Source organism: Ruditapes philippinarum, unplaced genomic scaffold (genome assembly GCF_026571515.1).
Source record: "Ruditapes philippinarum isolate M1 unplaced genomic scaffold, ASM2657151v2 ctg1014_1_1_1_1, whole genome shotgun sequence".
Taxonomy (NCBI): domain Eukaryota; kingdom Metazoa; phylum Mollusca; class Bivalvia; order Venerida; family Veneridae; genus Ruditapes; species Ruditapes philippinarum.
Genome location: NW_026859400.1, coordinates 32,129 through 52,822, shown reverse-complemented (window position 1 = coordinate 52,822; position 20,694 = coordinate 32,129). Strand labels below are relative to the sequence as shown.

General features: G+C 33.6%; 1 protein-coding gene across 2 annotated transcripts in view; it reads right to left on the bottom strand.

Moving 5' to 3' along the window:
* The window catches only part of LOC132756357 (fibrocystin-L-like), a 230,449-nt gene that overhangs the window by 197,738 nt on the left and 12,017 nt on the right, over window positions 1–20,694 (bottom strand). For both annotated transcript variants that reach the window (XM_060747413.1, XM_060747412.1), the window contains exon 3: window positions 8,703–8,777. In XM_060747413.1, the coding sequence (XP_060603396.1) occupies window positions 8,703–8,777 (75 nt within the window). The remainder of the gene's footprint in view (window positions 1–8,702; window positions 8,778–20,694) is intronic.

The window sequence follows — 20,694 nt, the reverse complement described above, 5'->3', positions numbered from 1 at the left end:
TCAAGAGTGATAACTCTGTCAGCTATCATCAAACCATGACCAAATTCGAAATTGACCAATGCATTCTTATGACATATCCATATCTTTAATTTGAGTTGAATATTTTACAACTTTAGGGGAGATAATGAATGGGAACTGAAAACTTCCTTTTTTTCAAAGTTAAAGGGGCATAACTCTGCCAAAAATCATGTAACCATGACAAAATTCGCATTTTACCTGCCCATTTCTTTGACGTTTCCATATGTCAAATTTGAGTTGAATGTGTAATACCCTAGAGGAGATTATGAACAGAAACTGAAAATTTCATATTATTTTTAAAGTGAAAGGGGCATAACTGTGTTAAAAATCATTGAACCATGACGAAATTCAAACTTGACTTGTGCATTCCTTTGACTTATCTATTTTATAAGTTTGATTAAATGTGTAATACCGTTGGGGAGATAATGAAAGGAAACTGAAAATTTCATATAATTTTCAAAGTGAAAGGGGCGTAACTCTGCCAAAAATCATTGAACCAATTCCCAAATTCAAACTTGACCTGCACATTTGTTTGACGTATGCATATGTCAAGTTTGAGTTGAATGTGTAATACCATTAGGGAGATAATAAACAGAAACTGAAAATTTCATATTTTTTTCAAAATGAAAGGGGCATAACTCTGACAAAAATCATTGAACCATGACCAAATTCAAACTTGACCTGAGCATGCATTTGATGTATTCATATATATCAAGTTTTAGTTGAATGTGTAATACCGTTGGGGAAATAATGAACAGAAACTAAAGAATTTCATAATATTTTCCAAGTGAAAGGGGCATAACTCCGCCAAAAATCATTGAATTTTGACCAAATTCAAACTTGACCTGTGCAATTCTTTGACGTATGCATATGTCAAGTTTGAGTTGAATGTGTGATACTGTTGGGGAGATAATGAACGGAAACTGAAAATTTTGTATTATTTTCAAAGTAAAAGGGGCATAACTCTTTCAAAAATCATCGAACCATGACCAAATTCGAATTTGAGTTGAATATTTTCCAATGTTACAAAGATAATGAACAGAACTGATGATGACAGAATGACAGAATGAGGGAATGACCAAAGGATGTAACATGGTTACACTATATGCCCCAGCCATTATATAGGGGGATTCATAAAAAAAGCATTATGTCAAAAAATTGAGAAAACATGACATAATATTTGCCTTTTGTGACATTTTAAAACCGGAAATGGTGAATGCGATGAAAGATTGATTATTTCTGGCCTGTGTAAAATCTACTTTAGTCGATACTTTAATGGTAAACAAGTGGCGATAATCAAGTTTTACCCAAAGTAAACAAGGAATTTTGAAGACAAAGTTCTGATATTTTGTGAAATCTCTTTTGAAATTGTGATTTTCTTTCCCCTGCTTTCTAAAAAAAAGTGCAATTTTTGAAATGAGAAAGGGCTGAATATCCGTCCGTGTTATAGAAGGAAAAAATGCCCTGACAAATACAAGGAAGACAAGAGCTGTAAGAGAAGACAGAGATGCTCAACTTATTAAATAAATATTGGTCGCATTAAAAGAAAACAAAACAATGAAAAATTCTATTAAGATATAAGTATATTTCTGTATCAGTATAATAAGAAAGTATTCAAACTTTCAATATATGAGCCGCTTCATGACAAAACGAACATAATTGGTTTGCAACCAGCATGGATCTAGACTAGCCTGCGCATCTGTGCAGTCTGATCAGGATCCATGCTGTTCGCTATCAGTTTCTCTACTTGTAATAGAGTTGGTAAGGCTGGTCTGGATCCATGCTGGTCGCAAACCCACTATGTTGGTTTTGTCATGACGCAGCTCATATTTGCATCATAAATAAGTATGAAAGTTAAACAGACATTTCTATGCTCTAATAGAAAAGACAACAATTTGGAATCTGAGATCAATCCTTTCTGTAGGTAAAATGATGTTAGCAAAAAGAATTTTAAGTCTTTCAAAGTAAGATAATCAGTTCAAAGAGGAAATAACTCCTCAAATATAAAGATGCTAGAGTTATGAACCTTGTCATGCATGATATGAGTAATGACAAAGAACAATTATGTCAAGTCTAGAGTAATGACAAAGAACAAATTATCTAAAGTTTAGAGTAATGACAAATAACAATTATGTAAAGTCTAGAGTAATGACAAAGAACAATTATGTCAAGTCTAGAGTATACAATGGCAAATAACAATTATCTAAAGTCTAGAGAAATGACAAAGAACAATTATCTTAAGTCTAGCGTAGATATCATTTATATAACAAGCAACAATCAAAGTATTGCAAGCTTATACAAAAGTCCTGTACAGGTTAGAACCCAAGCAACCTTCTGAAGGGCCATCGCCATTTAATTATTCCATTATGGAAGACATGAATGAACTTAAATCTAGAGTTATCATAGTTAATTGTTCCATTGTCTTATAATAAAATTATGTTTATACAACTGATCTAATTAAGGAGAGAGTTTCTAAAAAAGCTTGTAGCTTTCTACTTAATTGTTTTTGCATTTGATAGTAGTTATATTGTGTATAGAGCGGGTTCGGATCTAATCAGTCGTCGTGTCTACTCGGACGGTGTCTGTTTCTCCTCTTTAACATTGTGTAATATAATAAATAGGTAGTTTGCAACGCGCGAACTTTAAAACTGTACATCAAGCACGTTCTATAGCTTTTTTACTTAAACAACACAACTTTGAACACCAAGCAGGTAAGAATTACAATTTTATTTAGGTCTGGCATGGTTTGTGATTAAGGAAAATGTGATTTTAAAAAAGCATTTTTAGGCATTTTGTCAATGTCCCCACCCACATTTTTATAGTCATGCTATTTCCCGTGGGCACTCATAAAAATGTTTACACAACTCAATTGTTTACAAACGTGTTGTCCGATTATTGTCAAATGAAAAGTATAATAAGTTGGGTTTAATCGGACACTATAATGCAACAAGGTTTAATCCCAATGTATCATTAATTTTGATTGATGCTTAAGTTATTGATTGATTAATTGAATAAATAAATAAGCAACTAGCCTTTGATTATTTAATTAATTAATCAATTAATCAATCAATCAATCAATCAATAACTGAATAAATAAATGAGTAAATTGAGTTATTACTATATTTAACACATTATTAGATAATTGATGTTTTACAGGTAGACAAATTCAAATAGATAAATTTGTATGTTGAAATATTTTTAAATAATAAATCTAAATAAATCTAAATATAAAGATCTAAATAAATATAAATAAATAAAATAGTATATTGAAAAGATAAATAAATAAATCCAAAATAAATAAATAATAAACAAACAAATCAATAATAAGATATATAAATGTAGGAACACTTTAATATCTAACAGACACAGATGTGTATTCAATATTTTTGTTAACTTTAGATGAGTCACCAAATTGGTAAAAAGAAACGGATGTATGACCAGATTGCCATGAATAACGCTGTTGCGGCAGTCCAGTCCAGTTCAATGGCCCTCAGGGCATCAGCAAGAGCGTATGAAGTCCGACGATCAACTTTGTTTGACAAAGTCAACAATAGGACTCCAAATTAGCTCAAATATTGAAAACTGTTCTTACTGCAGCCGAGGAAAAGAAACGATCGTTGACTGGACAATACACATGGGCCCCGCATTGGCTTTTGGACCGGACCAGAAATGAATTGTTGGACATTGGTAAAGAAAGTAATGGAAATGACGATTGTCGCAAAAATCCTTTTTACTGGGGGATAACAGACCAGGTAAAGATTGGTTTGGTATGCATTTGTGAAACGATAATCTGAAATTGCAGAAACGCACACCCAGCAACTTGGAAAAAAGAACAAGCTTGTAAATACCTCCATCAAAGGAGGGTAAGAATGATCGGTTTACTGGGTATAAAAGCATACATTAACGTTCATAACTTTACATCTTGATGAGGTATCGATTAATAATAGTTTTCCAGGGGCAAAGGTTCCATCAAAACCCACTTGAAAATTTTCCTGAGGCTGTTTTTGGGGGGAGTGACAACGGCTAGACGGACTCGGAGATTTTTTATACATGGATTAAGGACACCTCCATTCCAGCTGTTAAATCTCAGGGAGTAAAAAAACCTATTGTTCTTTTCCTTGACTGGCATACTAAACATCTCAATCTGTCAGTAAATTATGCAAAGCGCATGACATTGTCCTTTATTGTCTTTTAGAACATGCCTCGCATCTTCTCCAGCTGTGCAATTTGAAACTTTTTAGTGCCTTGAAAGGATCATGGAAACAGGCGGCCAGAGATTTTCAGTTAGAGAATATCAGAGATTTTGTAACTAAACAGAAATTTGCATCCATTTTTAAAAACGCATGGAAAAGGGTAACAACAACTGATGTTGTCGTAAAAGGATTCTGAGATGAAGGATTATTTCCACTAGATGAGTCTCATGTAATTTTGACGCTAAAACTTTGCCCAAGCCAAGTCTTCGCATCAACAGTAATTGATGATAAAATGCCTAAATCACAGGGTATCTCAGACATTCAAATGCAAACTTCTACTGATAAGCCTACATCATCTCCATCCACAACGAATAGCATCTTAGCCACCCAAGTACTGTCTGATTCTGATTTGCTTGTATCTAATCTAACTTCATCCGATGTGACACAAAACATCTATGTGCAACCTGCTATCGATAATCCAACATCGCCAGTAAAATTAAATGTTGAACCTCCAGCTATAATACCATGCCCCAAGTCTGACATGATTAATAACAATCGACAGGAATGTGCATTACCTTGTGTATAAAGTGGTGTTAGTGACCCAAAAGTTTCACCATCTTTTGATTCAAATCTTAAAAGTCCCCTTCGCCAAAGTCAAGGTTAACAATAGTCAACCTAGCAACATATGCTTAAAGCAATAACCAGACAAAAATTACAAGAATTAATAAAACAGAAGATGAAGTTAGAACAGACAAAAATGAAAAGAAAACAGCAAAGAGAACAAAAACCAAATGAAAAAAAAAACTGAAGCAGCAAAAGCAGAAAGAAAGTGAAGAAAAAAGACAGATAAAAGAACAACAGAAGAAGGAGAAAAAAAAATATTGGAAGCTCTTGAAAAACGTCACCGTCAATTCCTCTCCTTCTGATGAGAACAGCATAGCTTTATCAGATGCTTCTGAGGTTGAAGTCCCAATAGATAGAAGTGTTTGTGCTAAATGTAGATGCCCATTTGACGACGACATATCAAAATGGGTATGGTGTACTCAGTGTCCAAGGCTCGTATATCGCGCTTGTGTAACATAATTATGTTAATATGGCTGAAATGTCTGATGAACAAGTTGCAGCATTTGATTTTGAATGTGATTATTGCTGAACAGTATATCTCTGAACAAAGAGGGCCATGATGGCCCTGAGGTCGCTCACCTGTATATAGGCCCCCCCAACCCCCCCCCCCCCCCAAACGTTGCAGGGCCAATTTACCAAAGGGCTTTTATTTGCACAAACTTGGTAGACACCCATAAGAAGATGTTTCATGCTTAACATCTAAGCTCTAGCTCATTGGGCTATTAAAAGAAGATTTTTTTAAAGTTTTTACTATACACATATAGTTAAAAACAATGACACCCCTGGGCCGGGCCAGTTATGACCCCAGGGTTTTTTATTTGAACAAACTTTGTAGACACTTACTAGAATATGTCTCATGCTTTATATCTAAACTCTAGCTATTTGGGTTTTTTCAAAGAAAGATTTTAAGTTTTTGCTATACACATATAAGGAAAATCAATGACCCCGGGGCGGGGTCAATTTTGACCCCAGGTCTTTTATTTGAACAAACTTTGTAGACACTCACTAAAAGATGTTTCATGCTTAATATCTTAACTCTAGCTATTTGGGTTTTTTCAAAAAAAGATTTTTTAAGTTTTTGCTATACACATATAAGGAAAATCAATGACCCCCGGGGCGGGGCCAATTTTGACCCCAGGGCTTTTATTTGAACAAACTTGGTAGACACCTATTAGAACATGTTTGATGCTTAATATCTTAACCATAGCCTCTTTGAGTTCTTTAAAAGAAGATTTTTTAAGTTTTTACTATATGCATATATAGGGAAAATCAATGACCCCCGGGGGGGGTCAATTTTGACCCAAGGGCTTTTATTTGAACAAACTTGGTAGACACTTATTAGAACATGTTTAATGCTAAATATCTTAGCTCTAACTCGTTTTGGTTCTTTAAAAGAAGCTTTTTTTAAGTTTTTACTATATGCATATAGGGAAAATCAATGACCCCCTGGGGCGGGGCCAATTTTGACCCCAGGGCTTTTCTTTGAAACAAACTTGGTAGACACCTATTAGAACATGTTTGATGCTCAATATCTTAGCCATAGCTCTTTGAGTTCTTTTAAAGAAGATTTTTTAAGTTTTTACTATATGCATATAGGGAAAATCAATGACCCCCCGGGGCGGGCCAATTTTGACCCCAGGGCTTTTATTTGAACAAACTTGGTAGACACTCACTAGAAGATGTTTCATGCCAAATATCTAAGCTCTAGCTCTTATGGTTTTTTTAAAGAAGATATTTAAAGTTTTTTCTTTCGGTTGCCATGGCAACCAGAGTTCTGCATGGAATTAAATTCTTTGAACAATTTTTAAAGGTGACCACCAAAGGAACATTCCTGTGAAGTTTGGATGAAATTGGCCTTGTGGTTTATGAGGAGATGTCATTTAAAGTAAAAGTTTACGGACGACGGACGCCGGAAGAAAAGCGATCACAAAAGCTCACCCTGTCACTTTGTGACAGGTGAGCTAAAAAGACAAACTCCCTTAAAAGCTAAAAACCTTATTTAAGTATCTCGTGTTGTGTAAAAGATTGTAAACTTATTTAGGAATCACATAAATACACACAGGTGAATCGCTACATTATGCCACTGAATCGCAGATGCTGCGTTGGCATAAAAACTAGTCTTATCTCTTGTTGTTTAAGAGAAGACATGTTTTTACTATATATACACATAAGAAAAAACCTATGCCTCCCTGGAACAGGGCACATTTTGACCCAAAAGCTATAATTTTGATATAAGGTGCATAGCTTCACAGTGATGTTGATCATTATTCCTGTAATTTAGTGATGTTGATCATTATTCCTGTAAAGTTGGTTGATTCTAACTCCCACTCGAGGAACAAATAACACAACATAATGAAACGGTTTTTACTAAGTCAAGGGCAATAACTCTACAAATACTGGATAAATCCACAAGCCAAACCCAAGGTGAACAACTACATATGCGGAGCAATATTCCCGTGAGGTTTCATGACTCTATGTCAAATCCTTTTTGAGTTAAAAGCGACACAAGTTGAAAATTGCAAGCATTCTCTAAGTCAAAAGCAATAACTCTAAAAATACTAAATAAATCCAGACAAAAATACCCAGGTGCACAACTACACATGCTGATCAACAATCCTGTAAAATTTCATGACTCTAGGTCAAATCCTTTTTGAGTTACATGCGACACAAGTTGAAAATTGCAAAATTTACTAAGTCAAGGGCAATAACTCTTAAGATACTAAATAAATTCATACAAAAATACCCAGGTGCACAACTACACACACTGATCAACATTCCTGTAAAGTTTCATGACTCTAGGTCAAATCCTTTTTGAGTTACATGCGACACAAGTTGAAAATTGCAAAATTTACTAAGTCAAGGGCAATAACTCTTAAGATACTAAATAAATTCATACAAAAATACCCAGGTGCACAACTACACACACTAATCAACATTCCTGTAAAGTTTCATGACACTATGTCAAAGCCTTTTTGAGTAACATGCAACACAAGTTCAAAATTGCAAAAGTCAAGGGCAATTACTCTAAAATACTAAATGAATCCATACGAAAATACCCAAATGCATAACTACACATGCTGATTAACATTCCTGTAAAGTTTCATGACTCTAGGTCAAATACTTTTTGAGTTATGTGAGACACAAAAGAGAACGGAGGACAAGGGTAAATCTAAATGCCTCCCCCCCCCCCCCTAAAGTGGGTGCACAGAAACCTTTATACTAATTGAAAAGCATGTCAAATTATAATACAACCTGCATTATTTATGACGTCACATCATTACGATGGTTTCAGTTTTATATTTTACGGATATATACCCATAAACCACCAAAGAGCTAATAATAATTGAAATATATATTGAAATATGTGTTGATTCTGAAAGGAATATATTATAGTTAATACATAATCAAAGTAATGAAATGCTAGTTATGGGCACGAGCAGGAATAACTAGACCTCCACTTAACGACCTGACAATTTATTATTTAAACAGATGAAGTTTCAAATTAATGTTACTTTTATAATAATTACTTGCATAATTATGAATTAAATTGCTTACTTTTATAATAATTACTTGCTTTTGTTTGTAACTTAAACATGTTAAAAGCATATCATCAGATGATAAATACAGGCTTTCAAGTGGCTTAATCACTGAGTGTTGCTAAAGTCAACACTATATTTAAAATATAGTGTTGACTTTAGCAACACTCAGTGATTAAGTTACGTTTGTTTAGAAAATTTTATCACAATGTCCGAGAAAACTCAACACCAAATTAATTTATCTAAAATAACAATGATCAAAATCATACATATATCTGTTTATTCTTTCTCAGAACTTTATTGTATGCTTCAAAAAAATTGCTGAACCTACCTTTCCCAATTAAAGTAAGCCTTGATTCTCCACCTAAACTTCCACTATAATGATCCACTTTATACACTTTAGAACCTGAAAATGGAAAAATCAAAATAAATGGCGATGATTCAAAACAACATAAAATCATCATATTATAAATAACATTTTGCAACAGGGCATACATGCTGTAACTTCTATGAATGAAACATACACTAAAAATAATGTGAAAAGCATACAAGTCATGTAATGTTTAAAGATAACTGCTTAAAGAGAAAAATAAATCATAAATTAAACTAACAGCTCTCAGAGGAGACAGCCACAACTTATTAACCCATTACTTCATATACACGCCTTTTTCACCCCCCCCCCCCCTTTTTGTTGCCTCAAATGATGAAAAAATGCCTTATTTAGGCTCCAAACACTTGTTTTTGTTTGAGAAATGTTGTTAAAAAAAGTGACCTCTTTTTTGGTGCGGCCCCCCAACCAAAAGATACATCAGGGGGTTGCCAGAAGGGGGATGTGCCCCCTTCTGTTTGGGGGGGCTTTGAAGGGGGGCGGAGTCCCCCTCATCGCCAAGAAAATTTCGACTTGTGAGAGGCTGTAAATGACCCAAGATTGATCATAAGGTAACGTGTAACCAACGCTGAAAAGCATTTGACTCTATCTCAATCCATTGAGAAGTTGCAGCACTTTGAAATCAATTTTGATGGAAAAAATCAAGGCAAAATAGAGATTTTTGGCAATTTTGAGATGTCCCCTCGTTGCCATGGTAACAGAAAATTTGAGCCTGAGCATGTTGTTGCAAGGACAATGGTCCAGTCAACATTTATGCCAAGTTTGATTAGTGTTGAAGCAGTTTTTATAGTATTATAGCAATTTGAACTTGTAATGGGGGACTTTTCAATGAAAACAGCCATTTTTCACAAAATGCTCATGAAGTAATGGGTTAAATACTGGGCGCAGTAAAGGAATACAAAACAATTAAAACAAGCAATTATCATAGTATTGCAAGCAATCCATAAGTGCCATACCGGTAAGAGCCCAAGCAACATTCTGAAGGGCCATTGGCCATTCACTTAGGTTCCTATTTTAAGTAAATTTGTTGAAAAAGTTCTTGAAAAGTGATCACAGGAAACAGTTTTTATGTACAGACAGACGGACTGAAGGACACTCTAAAGTTATTTTTTAAACATCCCTGTTATCAAAATATAACATTTTCAAAATCCTATCATGATTGAAGAAGTTGGAGTAAAAATTACCAATTTCTCAAAAAAAATTCTAAGTTTAAAAGGGGCATAATTCTGGAAATAGTCTTGCTAGAGCATTGAACACTCACAAATGTTGAGTGACAATAAGAAACATTTATATGAAGTTTGAAGTAGATACATTCAGAAAAAGAAGTTATTACAAAAAAAACAATGTTTTTTTCATGAAAATTTTAAGTTCAAGGCAGGTAATTCTGATAAATTTTGTGCTAGAGTTGTAAACCTTGTCACATATGATGTGGTTGATGACAAGCAACTTATATTTAAAGTTTGAAGAAAATACCTTAAGAAATAAAGAACTTATAGTGAAAAAACTTAAAAACTAGAATCAGAAATCTTGAAATTCAGTCTATTTGTTGCCATAGCAACCAGAATTTTCAACATAGGAAGATAAAAAAGGATGTGCATAATTTCCATACTGCCATCTACCCATATGTCAAGTTTCATAAACATATTTTCAGTACTTTTTGTGTTATCACTGGATCCAGGTTATGTGTAAAATTTGCCATATTTTCAGTCTATTTGTTGCCATAGCAACCAGAATTTTCAACATAGGAAGAAAAGAAAAAGACGTGCATAATCTCCATACTGCCATCTATCCATATATCAAGTTTCATTAAAATATTTTCAGTACTTTTTGCGTTATCGCGGGATCCAGGTTTTTTTGTAAAATTTGCCATATTTTCAGTGTATTTGTTGCCATAGCAACCAGAATTTTCAACAAAGGAAGAAAAGAAAAAGACGTGCATAATCTCCATACTGCCATTGATCCATATATCAAGTTTCATTAAAATATTTTCAGTACTTTTTGCGTTATCGCGGGATCCAGTTTTTGTGGACGGACGGACGGACAGACGGACGGAAGTACCAACTTTTGATATTTAAGAGGTAAGTCAGCTCATAAACTACACCTGGACCAAAGTCCATAAGCAAAATCAGCTCATAAAATCAAAAAAATAGCTCTTAATTTGAATTTTATGAGCTTTTGTTCTTTATTTAACTACGGAATGAAGCTCATAAATATCAAATGTATGCTCGGACGGACAGACGGACGGAGGGTAAACCTAAAGTCCCCTCCGGTAAACCGGTAGGGGACTAACAAGCAATTATAATCATAGTATTGCAAGCATATGTCCCCTAAGGGTTAGAACCCAATCAACATTCTGAAGGGCCATTTGGCCATTCACTTATGTTTCAATTTTTCTCATTTTAAGAAAATTTGTTGGTAAAACTCTTTAAAAATGATCACAGGAAACAGTCAGACACTTGGGGTTTGGAGCTCAAAACACCTTTAAAATCCAAATAAAATGCATAATTGTCAATCCCAGCACATGTACTGATCACATACATATCAAAAACGAGAGGGCCATGATGGCCCTGAAGTCGCTCACCTGTATATAGGCCCCCAGAGCGGGACCAGTTTAAACCCCAGGGCTTTTATTTGAGCAAACTTGGTAGACACCCATTAGAAGATATTTCATGCTTAACATCTAAGGTCTAGCTGGTCAAGTTTTTTTCTCTACACATATAGTTAAAAACAATGACACACCTGGGGCAGGGCCAGTTTAGACCCAAGGGCTTTTATTTGAACAATCTTTGTAGACACTAACTAGAAAATGTTTCATGCTTAATATCTAAACTCTGGCTATTCGTGTTTTTTCAAAGAAGACTTTTAAGTTTTTGCTATACACATATAAAGAAAATAAATGTCAGCTGGGGCGGGGCCAATTTTGACCCCAGGGCTTTTATTTGAACAAAGTTGGTAGACACTCACTAGAAGATGTTTCATGCTTAGTATCTAAACTCTAGCTAATTGGTTTTTTTCAAAGAAGATTTTTTAAGTTTTTACTATATGCATATAGGGAAAATCAATGACCCCCAGGGGCGGAGCCAATTTTGACCCAAGGGCTTTTATTTGATCAAAGTTGGTAGACACTCATTAGAAGATGTTTTGTGCTTAATATCTTAGCTTTCTTTAAAAGAAGATTTTTTTAAGTTTTTACTATATGCATATAGGGAAAATCAATGACCCCCTGGGGCGGGCCAATTTTGATCCCAGGGCTGTTATTTGAACACTCTTGGTAGACAATCACTAGAAGATGTTTCATGCCAAATATCTAAGCTCTAGCTCTTTGGGTTTTTTAGAAGAAGATGTTTAAAGTTTTTTTTATTTTGGTTGCCAAGGCAACCAGAGTTCTGCATGGAATGGAATTCTTTGAACTACTTTGTTAAGGCTTCACACAAGGAACATCCCTGTGAAGTTTAATTATGATCTGCCTTATGGTTTCAGAGGAGATGTTGTTTGAAAAGTGTGAACGGACAACGGACGACAGAGGACGGATGAAGAGTGATCCTGAAAGCTCACCCTGAGCATATGCCCAGGTGAGCTAAAAACTGAATATCAGCCATTTTGAAAAAATTTCATATTTCAACATCTATAATAGAATTATTATAGATGTTGAAATATGATTTTTTTCGAAACAGCTTATATTCAGTTTTTTTTATATACTGTAAAACACTTATTAATCGCGAAGAATTTATTTTTCGCTAATATTCGCGAGTTTTCTAAGGCGCGAATTCATATTTCTCGCGAATATTTCACTTTGTCTATACACTTGTCCGAAAATGAACACTATCCGAAAATGCGTACACATGAATATATATCTGCCGGAAAGTATCGAAACCAGTTCTAGTTACATCATGTAGCTATTCAAGTGTTGCAGCACATACATATCGAACAGATTACTAGTATGAAATATTTACATGTAATTGAGGAATTGGAAAAAACTTCTTCGCTGGATATTACCTTTGTCACGGAAGGTAACTGTGACTTGCACTATAATTAAGTATAAACAAAATAATGCGTCACAATCACCTTCTTAATGTACCTGAAAAAAAACCCATAAAATACGATTTTCAGAATAACTGTTTTGGTATTTGGTACAAATACTTTAGCACCTCCGAGTTGTTTGTAACATTTCTATTTATTGTATCCTATTGTATTGAACTACAGTTTAAGCCGGAGGGTAAACATAATCGTTTACTACAGGTTAGGCAAATTACAGTACCTTTTAATTGATTTTCCTCTGTTTGCCTTTGAATGGCTAATCAGTGGTAGTAACAATGCTAGAGGCGCGGAGTATAATCAGGGACAATACATGACAAACAGAGTGAACACATATCAAATAATTATCAAACTTTATTGATATATTTTTAGCCAGACGGTTTCACTTAACAAGGAGATTAGCAAGCTATCAGAAAAATCGGTACATATATCAATGCATTCGTCGCACAATAAACGACGCAAAGTTAGTGAACGGACAGGACAGAAAATATCAGAATGACATTGGGTTTCTGGTTTCACATTTTTCAAGAAGACGCGAATTCATGTTGGCGCGAAATAATTATTTTGGACATTTTGCCTCAAATTCGCGAAATAAGGTTCTCGCGAAAAATAAGTGTTTTACAGTATATATAATCAGTACATGTGCTGGGATTGACAAATATGTTTTTTATTTGGATTTTAAAGGCATTTTGAGCTCCAAACCCCAAGTGTCTGTGACAGGATACAGTTATTATGAACAGACAGATTGAAGGACACTTTAAGATTATTTTTTTGAATATCCCTATTTGTGAGGAATATCTAATTTACGTATCAATGACCGTTCAGTTTTGGCGATATGTTACCATGAAACCCTGACACAAGATGTGGACTCCATACACTTATAATCAGTCAAATCTAAAACTATTCAATATTATTCAATGTTTGATAGCAAAGCAACAGAGTTCTTAAGGTATCTGTCTCAAACCGGTACTGAGGACAACCTTTCTAAATACTCATAGGTGACAGCAGATATTGCAGACAAACGAAAGGCTGCAAATGCATTTATGGATTTTCTTAAAGGTTTAAAGTCTGATCTGTCCTCAAAATCTCCAAAAACAAGTAAATCTTCTCGTGCAGGATTAAATGCACGAGGTAGCATATGCTGAAAAGGCAGCGGAATTGAACACCAGTGTGTCGCTCTGGAAGAGAAGGAGAAAAAGGAAGCAGCTGAATAAACAAGAAGGAAACAATTTTAAGAACTTCATATAGAAATACAATTGTTGAAGGATAAGGAGGAGTTGGACTAGGCTATAGTTGAGCTAGAACAGTTATCAGATAGTGATGCAGATTTAGAATCCAAATTGAAAGATATACCTATTGCAGACCCAAAGATTAAACAGCAGAATTTATTTCAAAAGTAAAGCAAGAGAAGTCTTTGAGTCCGGAAGCTTTAAGTTTCCAACCATCAAGTTCTGGAAATGACTTTACCAAATATTTACTGAAGAAAGATCTGTTAATGTCTAGAATGACTGTGTTTAAGGAAAAACCAGAAACTTGTCAGTCATGGAAACAAACTTTCAAGTCAGTGACGAACGAAATAGATGCAAACTCAAGTGAGTAAACAGATTTCCTTATCAAATGGTTAGGGTCCAGTTCCAAGAGTCAAGCAACTTCTTTGAAGGATGCCTTTATATATAATCCAACTGAAAGGTTTGCGTAAAATTTGGGAAAAGCTAAATGAATGATTTGGAACTCCTGAGAATGTTTACCACGCCACTATGACAAAATTGTCATCATTCCCCAAAATATATGCAAGAACGTCTTCACAGTTGTATTTTCTTTCTGATATATTGTCTGAAATTGAAGGTCTTAAATGTGATCCTAAGTATTTGTCAATTCTGGCAAACTATGATCCTGCTACAGGGGTAAATCTAATCATGAGCAAGCTTCCGCATTTCTTGCAAGAGAAATGGACGACTTTCGGACTACAGCCACAAGATATAAACAATCATTTATTAGTAGCCTTTCCTCCTTTAAGTGTATTTGTCCGAGAGCAAAGTAAAATCAGAAATGACCCAAGTTTCAATTTAGATGCTCCTTTATCGGTTGCAACCGCAAATCCAAGACCCACACATAGTTCGTATGACAGACCTGTTCCTGTTAGGAAAACCACAGTAATAGATGATAAATGTTCAATTCACAGAACTTCACATAAATTGGAAAAGTGCCGAGTTTTCAAAGCAATGTCTCAAGATGAAAAGAAAAAGTTTCTCATTGAGAGACATTTGTGTTTTAAGTGTTATTCTAGTCAACACAGGGCCAGTGAGTGTCACATGAATGAAAGTGCACCAAGTTTTAATAATAAACCAAATTCATCTGCAAATGACCACAAGACAAAAGAAGCCCAAGATCCTTAAAGGAAAATTGTGACAGTGACAACTGTTGTACTGAGATTTGTGATTCTAGTGGGGGAAAATCATGTTCAAAAAATTGTACTTGTAAATGTGTTTTCACAAAACAAAAATGAAAATGTTGTAAAATGTTACTGCATTGTAGATGAACAAAGTAATAAGTCATTGATAAAACCAGAGCTGTTCCCTATGTTAGGCATTTCTGGTCAAAATCATGAGTATTTACTAAAAACATGTAACGGTAGTATAGTTGTCAACGGGTGCAGGGCTAGCAACATAGAGGTTCAATCACTTGATAGTTCTTGCACTTATAATCTGCCTACTCTGATAGAGTGTAATAATAAAAATGAAATTTGCACACCTGCTAATGCCAGACAAAACACATTTCTTATCAAATACAAAATGTTTGATGCTCAGTCTGAAATTATGTTATTGTTAGGGCGAGATGTTATTGAAGCGCATAATGTATTTGATCAGGTATTACGCCCTCCAGGAACGCCCTTTGCTCAGCGAATAGGTCTGGGTTGGGTGGTTGTTGGAGAGCTATGTATTGGTCAAATCCATGCTCAGGATGTTGTGAATGTAAACAAAAGTATGTACTCGAGGATGGCAGAGCATCTCTGTTTCAGCCTTGTTGTGATCACCCGTGCATGATCTGTTGTTTGTTCAAACTCCTACTGACAATAAAGTTTTTCTCTCAGTCGATGATCGAGAATTCTTACGTATCATGGATGAGCAAGTCCATAAAAATTCAGATGGAGGCTGGATAGCCCCATTGCCTCTTGGCTCAGGTAGGCCCCGTTTACCCAACAATAAGAAACAAAAGGGACCAACACTCTTCTCAAAAGTCTTGAGAAAGATCCAGTTTAGAATGCTCACTTTTTTGAGTTCATGGATAAACTATTCAGCAATGGTCATGCTGAATTGGCCCCCAAGTTAGGTCCGTATGACGAATGCTGGTACTTACCGATATTAGGTGTTTACCACCCTAGGAAACCCAACCAAATCTGAGATGTATTTGACTCATCAGCCAAGTTAGAGGGTGTCTCTCTAAATTCCGTCCTTCAACAGGTATGTTAAACTTTATTTTATATTTTAACTCATGTTAAACTTTATTTTATATTTTAACTCTTTTTTCTAAAATCTATAGGAAATGAAATTTTGAAAGCTACTTTAATTCCTGACTTGTTAAAATGTAACTTTATGTTTTACTTACAACATATTTTTCATAGTTTGACTTATATTTTTGGAACACATGAATACATAGCTAGTTCAGTTAAGGAAGTGAAAGCTGAAACAGTTACAAAGTGTTTCAATAAAGCAGGAATAATTTCTCCCATTACTGCTGATAACTGTGATGAAAGTGACGATGATGATGACAATACACCAATAGCAGAATTAGTGGAACTTATGAGAACAGCTGAGAAGAAAATGAACATTGACAGTGCTATGAATGCTATGGAATATATAAACATTGACTCTGATGTGCCAGTGAATGATATTGAGGAGAACTGGGAAATAAACATTATGGAATCAGTTAAAGATAAGGATTCAGATGTGGTCAGTGTATGTGATGATGATAAAAATGATGATGATGATGATGAGAACTGTGACTGTGTTCAACCACTCCTGATAAATTCCCATCAGGATGCTCTCAAATGGCTAGACCAGTTAAAACTGTATTGTCTGAGTAAAGACATGAGTGATCTGTCCCAGGATTTGGGGAGAATAGAAGATGACATGGAAAGACAGTCAGTTAAAATAAGATCTTCAAGTAAGCAGTCAACTCTTGATGCATTTTTTAAGTGAAATGTATCTGGAAAATATGAAAGTCTGAAAATCATTTATGTTTCATAAGAACAAAAAGGAAACTGACTTTAATATGTGACACTTGTTATTTGGTCTGAGTCTTAGTCTAAGTCATACAAATATTGATATGTAGAGACTTGTTTTATGCATTTACTTTTGTTACAAAATGACTGTTACATTATGTGCTCTTGTTATGAAATGATTCAATCTGATTTGTAATGTCAAATAAAAGTTTCTGTTATAATGTTTAATAATGTTCAAAAATAAAAGAAAATAAAAGTGTATGCATTATGTCTTCTCATTTGAAATAGGTTAACCTAGAAATAAACATGTACAGTACATGTTATCCTTTAATGCATTGCCTGGTTTTCAGTTTGACCAAACTCATTAAAGAGACCAACCAGCTATTAGACCAGATTTGCAAAGTCCCTTCAGTGGTCTCATTAGCGAGATTTTACTGTATACATTTTGTTGACATGGTACCTGTTACCTATTTAATTATCAAAATGTTCTCATAATACTATTAGTGAATAATTATTTCCCCAACTTAATTTTAATTAATTATTGTTATTATATTGAAATAAATTGTCTTAGAATTTTATATATTGATATACATGTATTGAGAATTCTTAATTAAGAATATTTCTTATTTTACATTGTATTTGTAATATAATTTCTTGGACTGTCAATAAAGGATAAATTTTGACTTATACTGTCTATGTGTATTTCTACAGACTGTAAACAAAATAAGAATCCTTCCCCTCAAAAAAAGCAGTTCGTTAAAGATCCTTAAAGTTAGATCGTTAAACAATTGTAAGAAGCAAACAAGTTGAAAATGGAATTTAGTGTGAAAATGAAAAGACAACTAAACACTGTAGTGCTTAAGTGACATTTAAATTAAAATAAAAATGATGTGCTCTAGATGGCCCTTGTAAATAAAAAAAAATCTTAAAAAATACACTATTAATTGCTGATGATTTTAACCAAAAATATTTTTTAATGAGACATATCCAAAAGAAATGAAAATAAATGGAATAAATCGATAAGGGCACTGATTTACAAGTTTTTAGGCATAAATTTCATTCTGTATTTAAATGCTTGAAAGTAGAAAGTCTGAATTATATCAGATTGGGACACAAAATATATTGCTAAAAATCTCGAACTCATGTATGGAACAAGTTTTCTCTGTTATATATTTTGTGTTTTACTTTTGTTTCTTTTGTTTTTTTTCTAAAAAATGTCCCTCAGGTTGCATGTCCGTCGCATTCAGTGCTGCAGCACTTTGATTATATTTTGAATTAGTCTTATTTTGATTTGGGAACATTCAACATCTAAAAGTCATATTTTGAATTTGGAACTTACATCATCTTAAGTCTAATCTAGAATTTTGGACATATAACATTTAGTCTTAATTTAGAAAATAGATAAGAAAACTTAACTTAAGAAAATTCAGGTGCTAGCTGTGAAAATATATGTGTGAACTATATTATTATATTATATTTGAGAACTTTATATCACTGTAAATAAATAAATGAAATAACATCAACACTGGACTATCGTGTTATAAAATACAATCATTTACAAAGAGGATACTGGAAGTCACTGATATACTCCAGTATCCCACACCAACCAAACCCTGTATGGCGCTCACTACGCCAGCGACTCAATTCCCCAAACGACCCCAAAGCCAAGGCCCAGCCGGCTACATATAACTGATGTTTGAACTTTTCTCTATTTTAAGTAAATTTGTTGGAAAAGTTCAAAGTTCTCTAGAAGTGATCTCAGGAAGCAGTTTTCAGGAACAGACAGACGAAGTTACCAGAATATAACATTTTTTTAAGCAAATTCTTAAACTAAAGAGGAGATAACTCATAAAATAAAGAATGCTAGAGTTATGAACTTTGTCATACATGATGTTAAAGTAACAAAGAACAAGTTTAAAGAAGATACCATTTATAGTGACAAAGAGGAAAAGTGAAAAAATAACAATTTTCAAATATACCATTTATTGTAACAAAGAAGAAAATTAGAGAAAAAAAACAAAAAAAAAACTTTTGAATAGATTTCAAGTTCAAAATGAAAATAATCATGGCAACACATGACTTATATACATGTATTTAATCAAATATGATTAAGGTATTGACGATGAAATTGAATGTATATTTTAATTTGAAGTAGATCCATTAAGAAATTAGAAAGTTAAAGAAAAATTCAAAGTTTAAGGAGGAGATAATTCTAGAAATATGAATACGCTTTTTTTCACTATGTTTGAATAATGCGAATGACATCACGTCAAAATATATGCAAGGCCGTGCAATACCATATTTACGTAGTCTTGAAATCGGCACAGGTGTGTGATAAATAATGAAATTATGATAACTTAACAAAAATTCAATACTTTGACCTTAATGGTCAGTCATTTTAAGGTCAATGTCAATTCAACCTTTTAATAGGTTATGTATAAAAGTAATCCATTGATTAATTACCAAGTCACAGCCAATTATAGTGATTTTCAGTAAAAAAGTAATTAATTTGACATATCATAAAAGAGTCAAAGTCAAATTTCCTATAGAAAAATGTGTTATAATTTGAAGTCCATCCATTCATCAATTAATAAGAAAGTTACAGCAAAAAAAATGAAAATTTCAATAATTTGACCTTCAAGGTCAAGGTCTTTTATGGGTGAAGATCAAAGTCTGTCTGGTTAACTTGAAGGTCTGTCCTGAAAATAATTATGTTGAAGTTTGAAGACAATTCATTCAAAAATAACAAAGTCTGGGTTTCTTTCAAGGATTTTGGAAACATGAACAATACACATGGAAATAGGAATTTCAGCATAGATTTGTTCAAAATTGGGGAAAAATGCATGACTTTAATTTTGCAGTGATTAAATGAATGTCAAGAATCACTGTCTAGGATAGCATCTTCAAACATTTAAGCACCATAACAGTGAAGAAGCACTTATTTTCAAAGATTTTTGAATTTGTTAATGTTATTCAATATTTTTATTTTATAACTTTCAAATTGGGAATATTTTCCTGTAGATTGGAAAAATAATATACTATTTTCAGTTGGAATATCAGATATAGAATAAGCCAAAAAAAACACCTGCAAATAGCCATAGCAAAAATCATTGAAAAACAAGCAAAATTTAGACATTTAACATTGAAGGTCAAGGTCTTTTATAAATCAAGGTGAAGGTAAGGGTGGTTTACTTGTAGGTCTTGTCCCACGGTTGTTGTGGCCAAGTATGAAGACAATACACAGCAATATGATCAAGATTAAAGTTTGCTGAGGGCAACGTCAATGCAGACATGACCGTAATTATACCTTTACTCTTTTTTAAAAAAGATAAATTTCTGAAACAGTATTTAAAAAAATCTTGTTATTCTTTCTTTCTTTCTCTCTTTCTTTCTTTGTTTCAATTCTTCTTCCTTTAAATTTCATTCTGTCTTTCTTCCTTTCAATCTTTCTCTTTGTTTCTTTCTTTGTTTCTTCTTTCTTTTTCTTTCTTTCTTTCTTTTCTTTCTTTCTTTTTTTCTTTCTTTCTTTCTTTCTTTCTTTCCTTCTTTCTTTCTCTATCACAATTTGCTTTTACAGTACTGGTCGGAAGTCTGTACACATGAATATGATCTGGAAATATTTGATGTAAAGAAATGGAAACAATTATTCGGAGTATAAATAAATAAGCTTGTAATTTA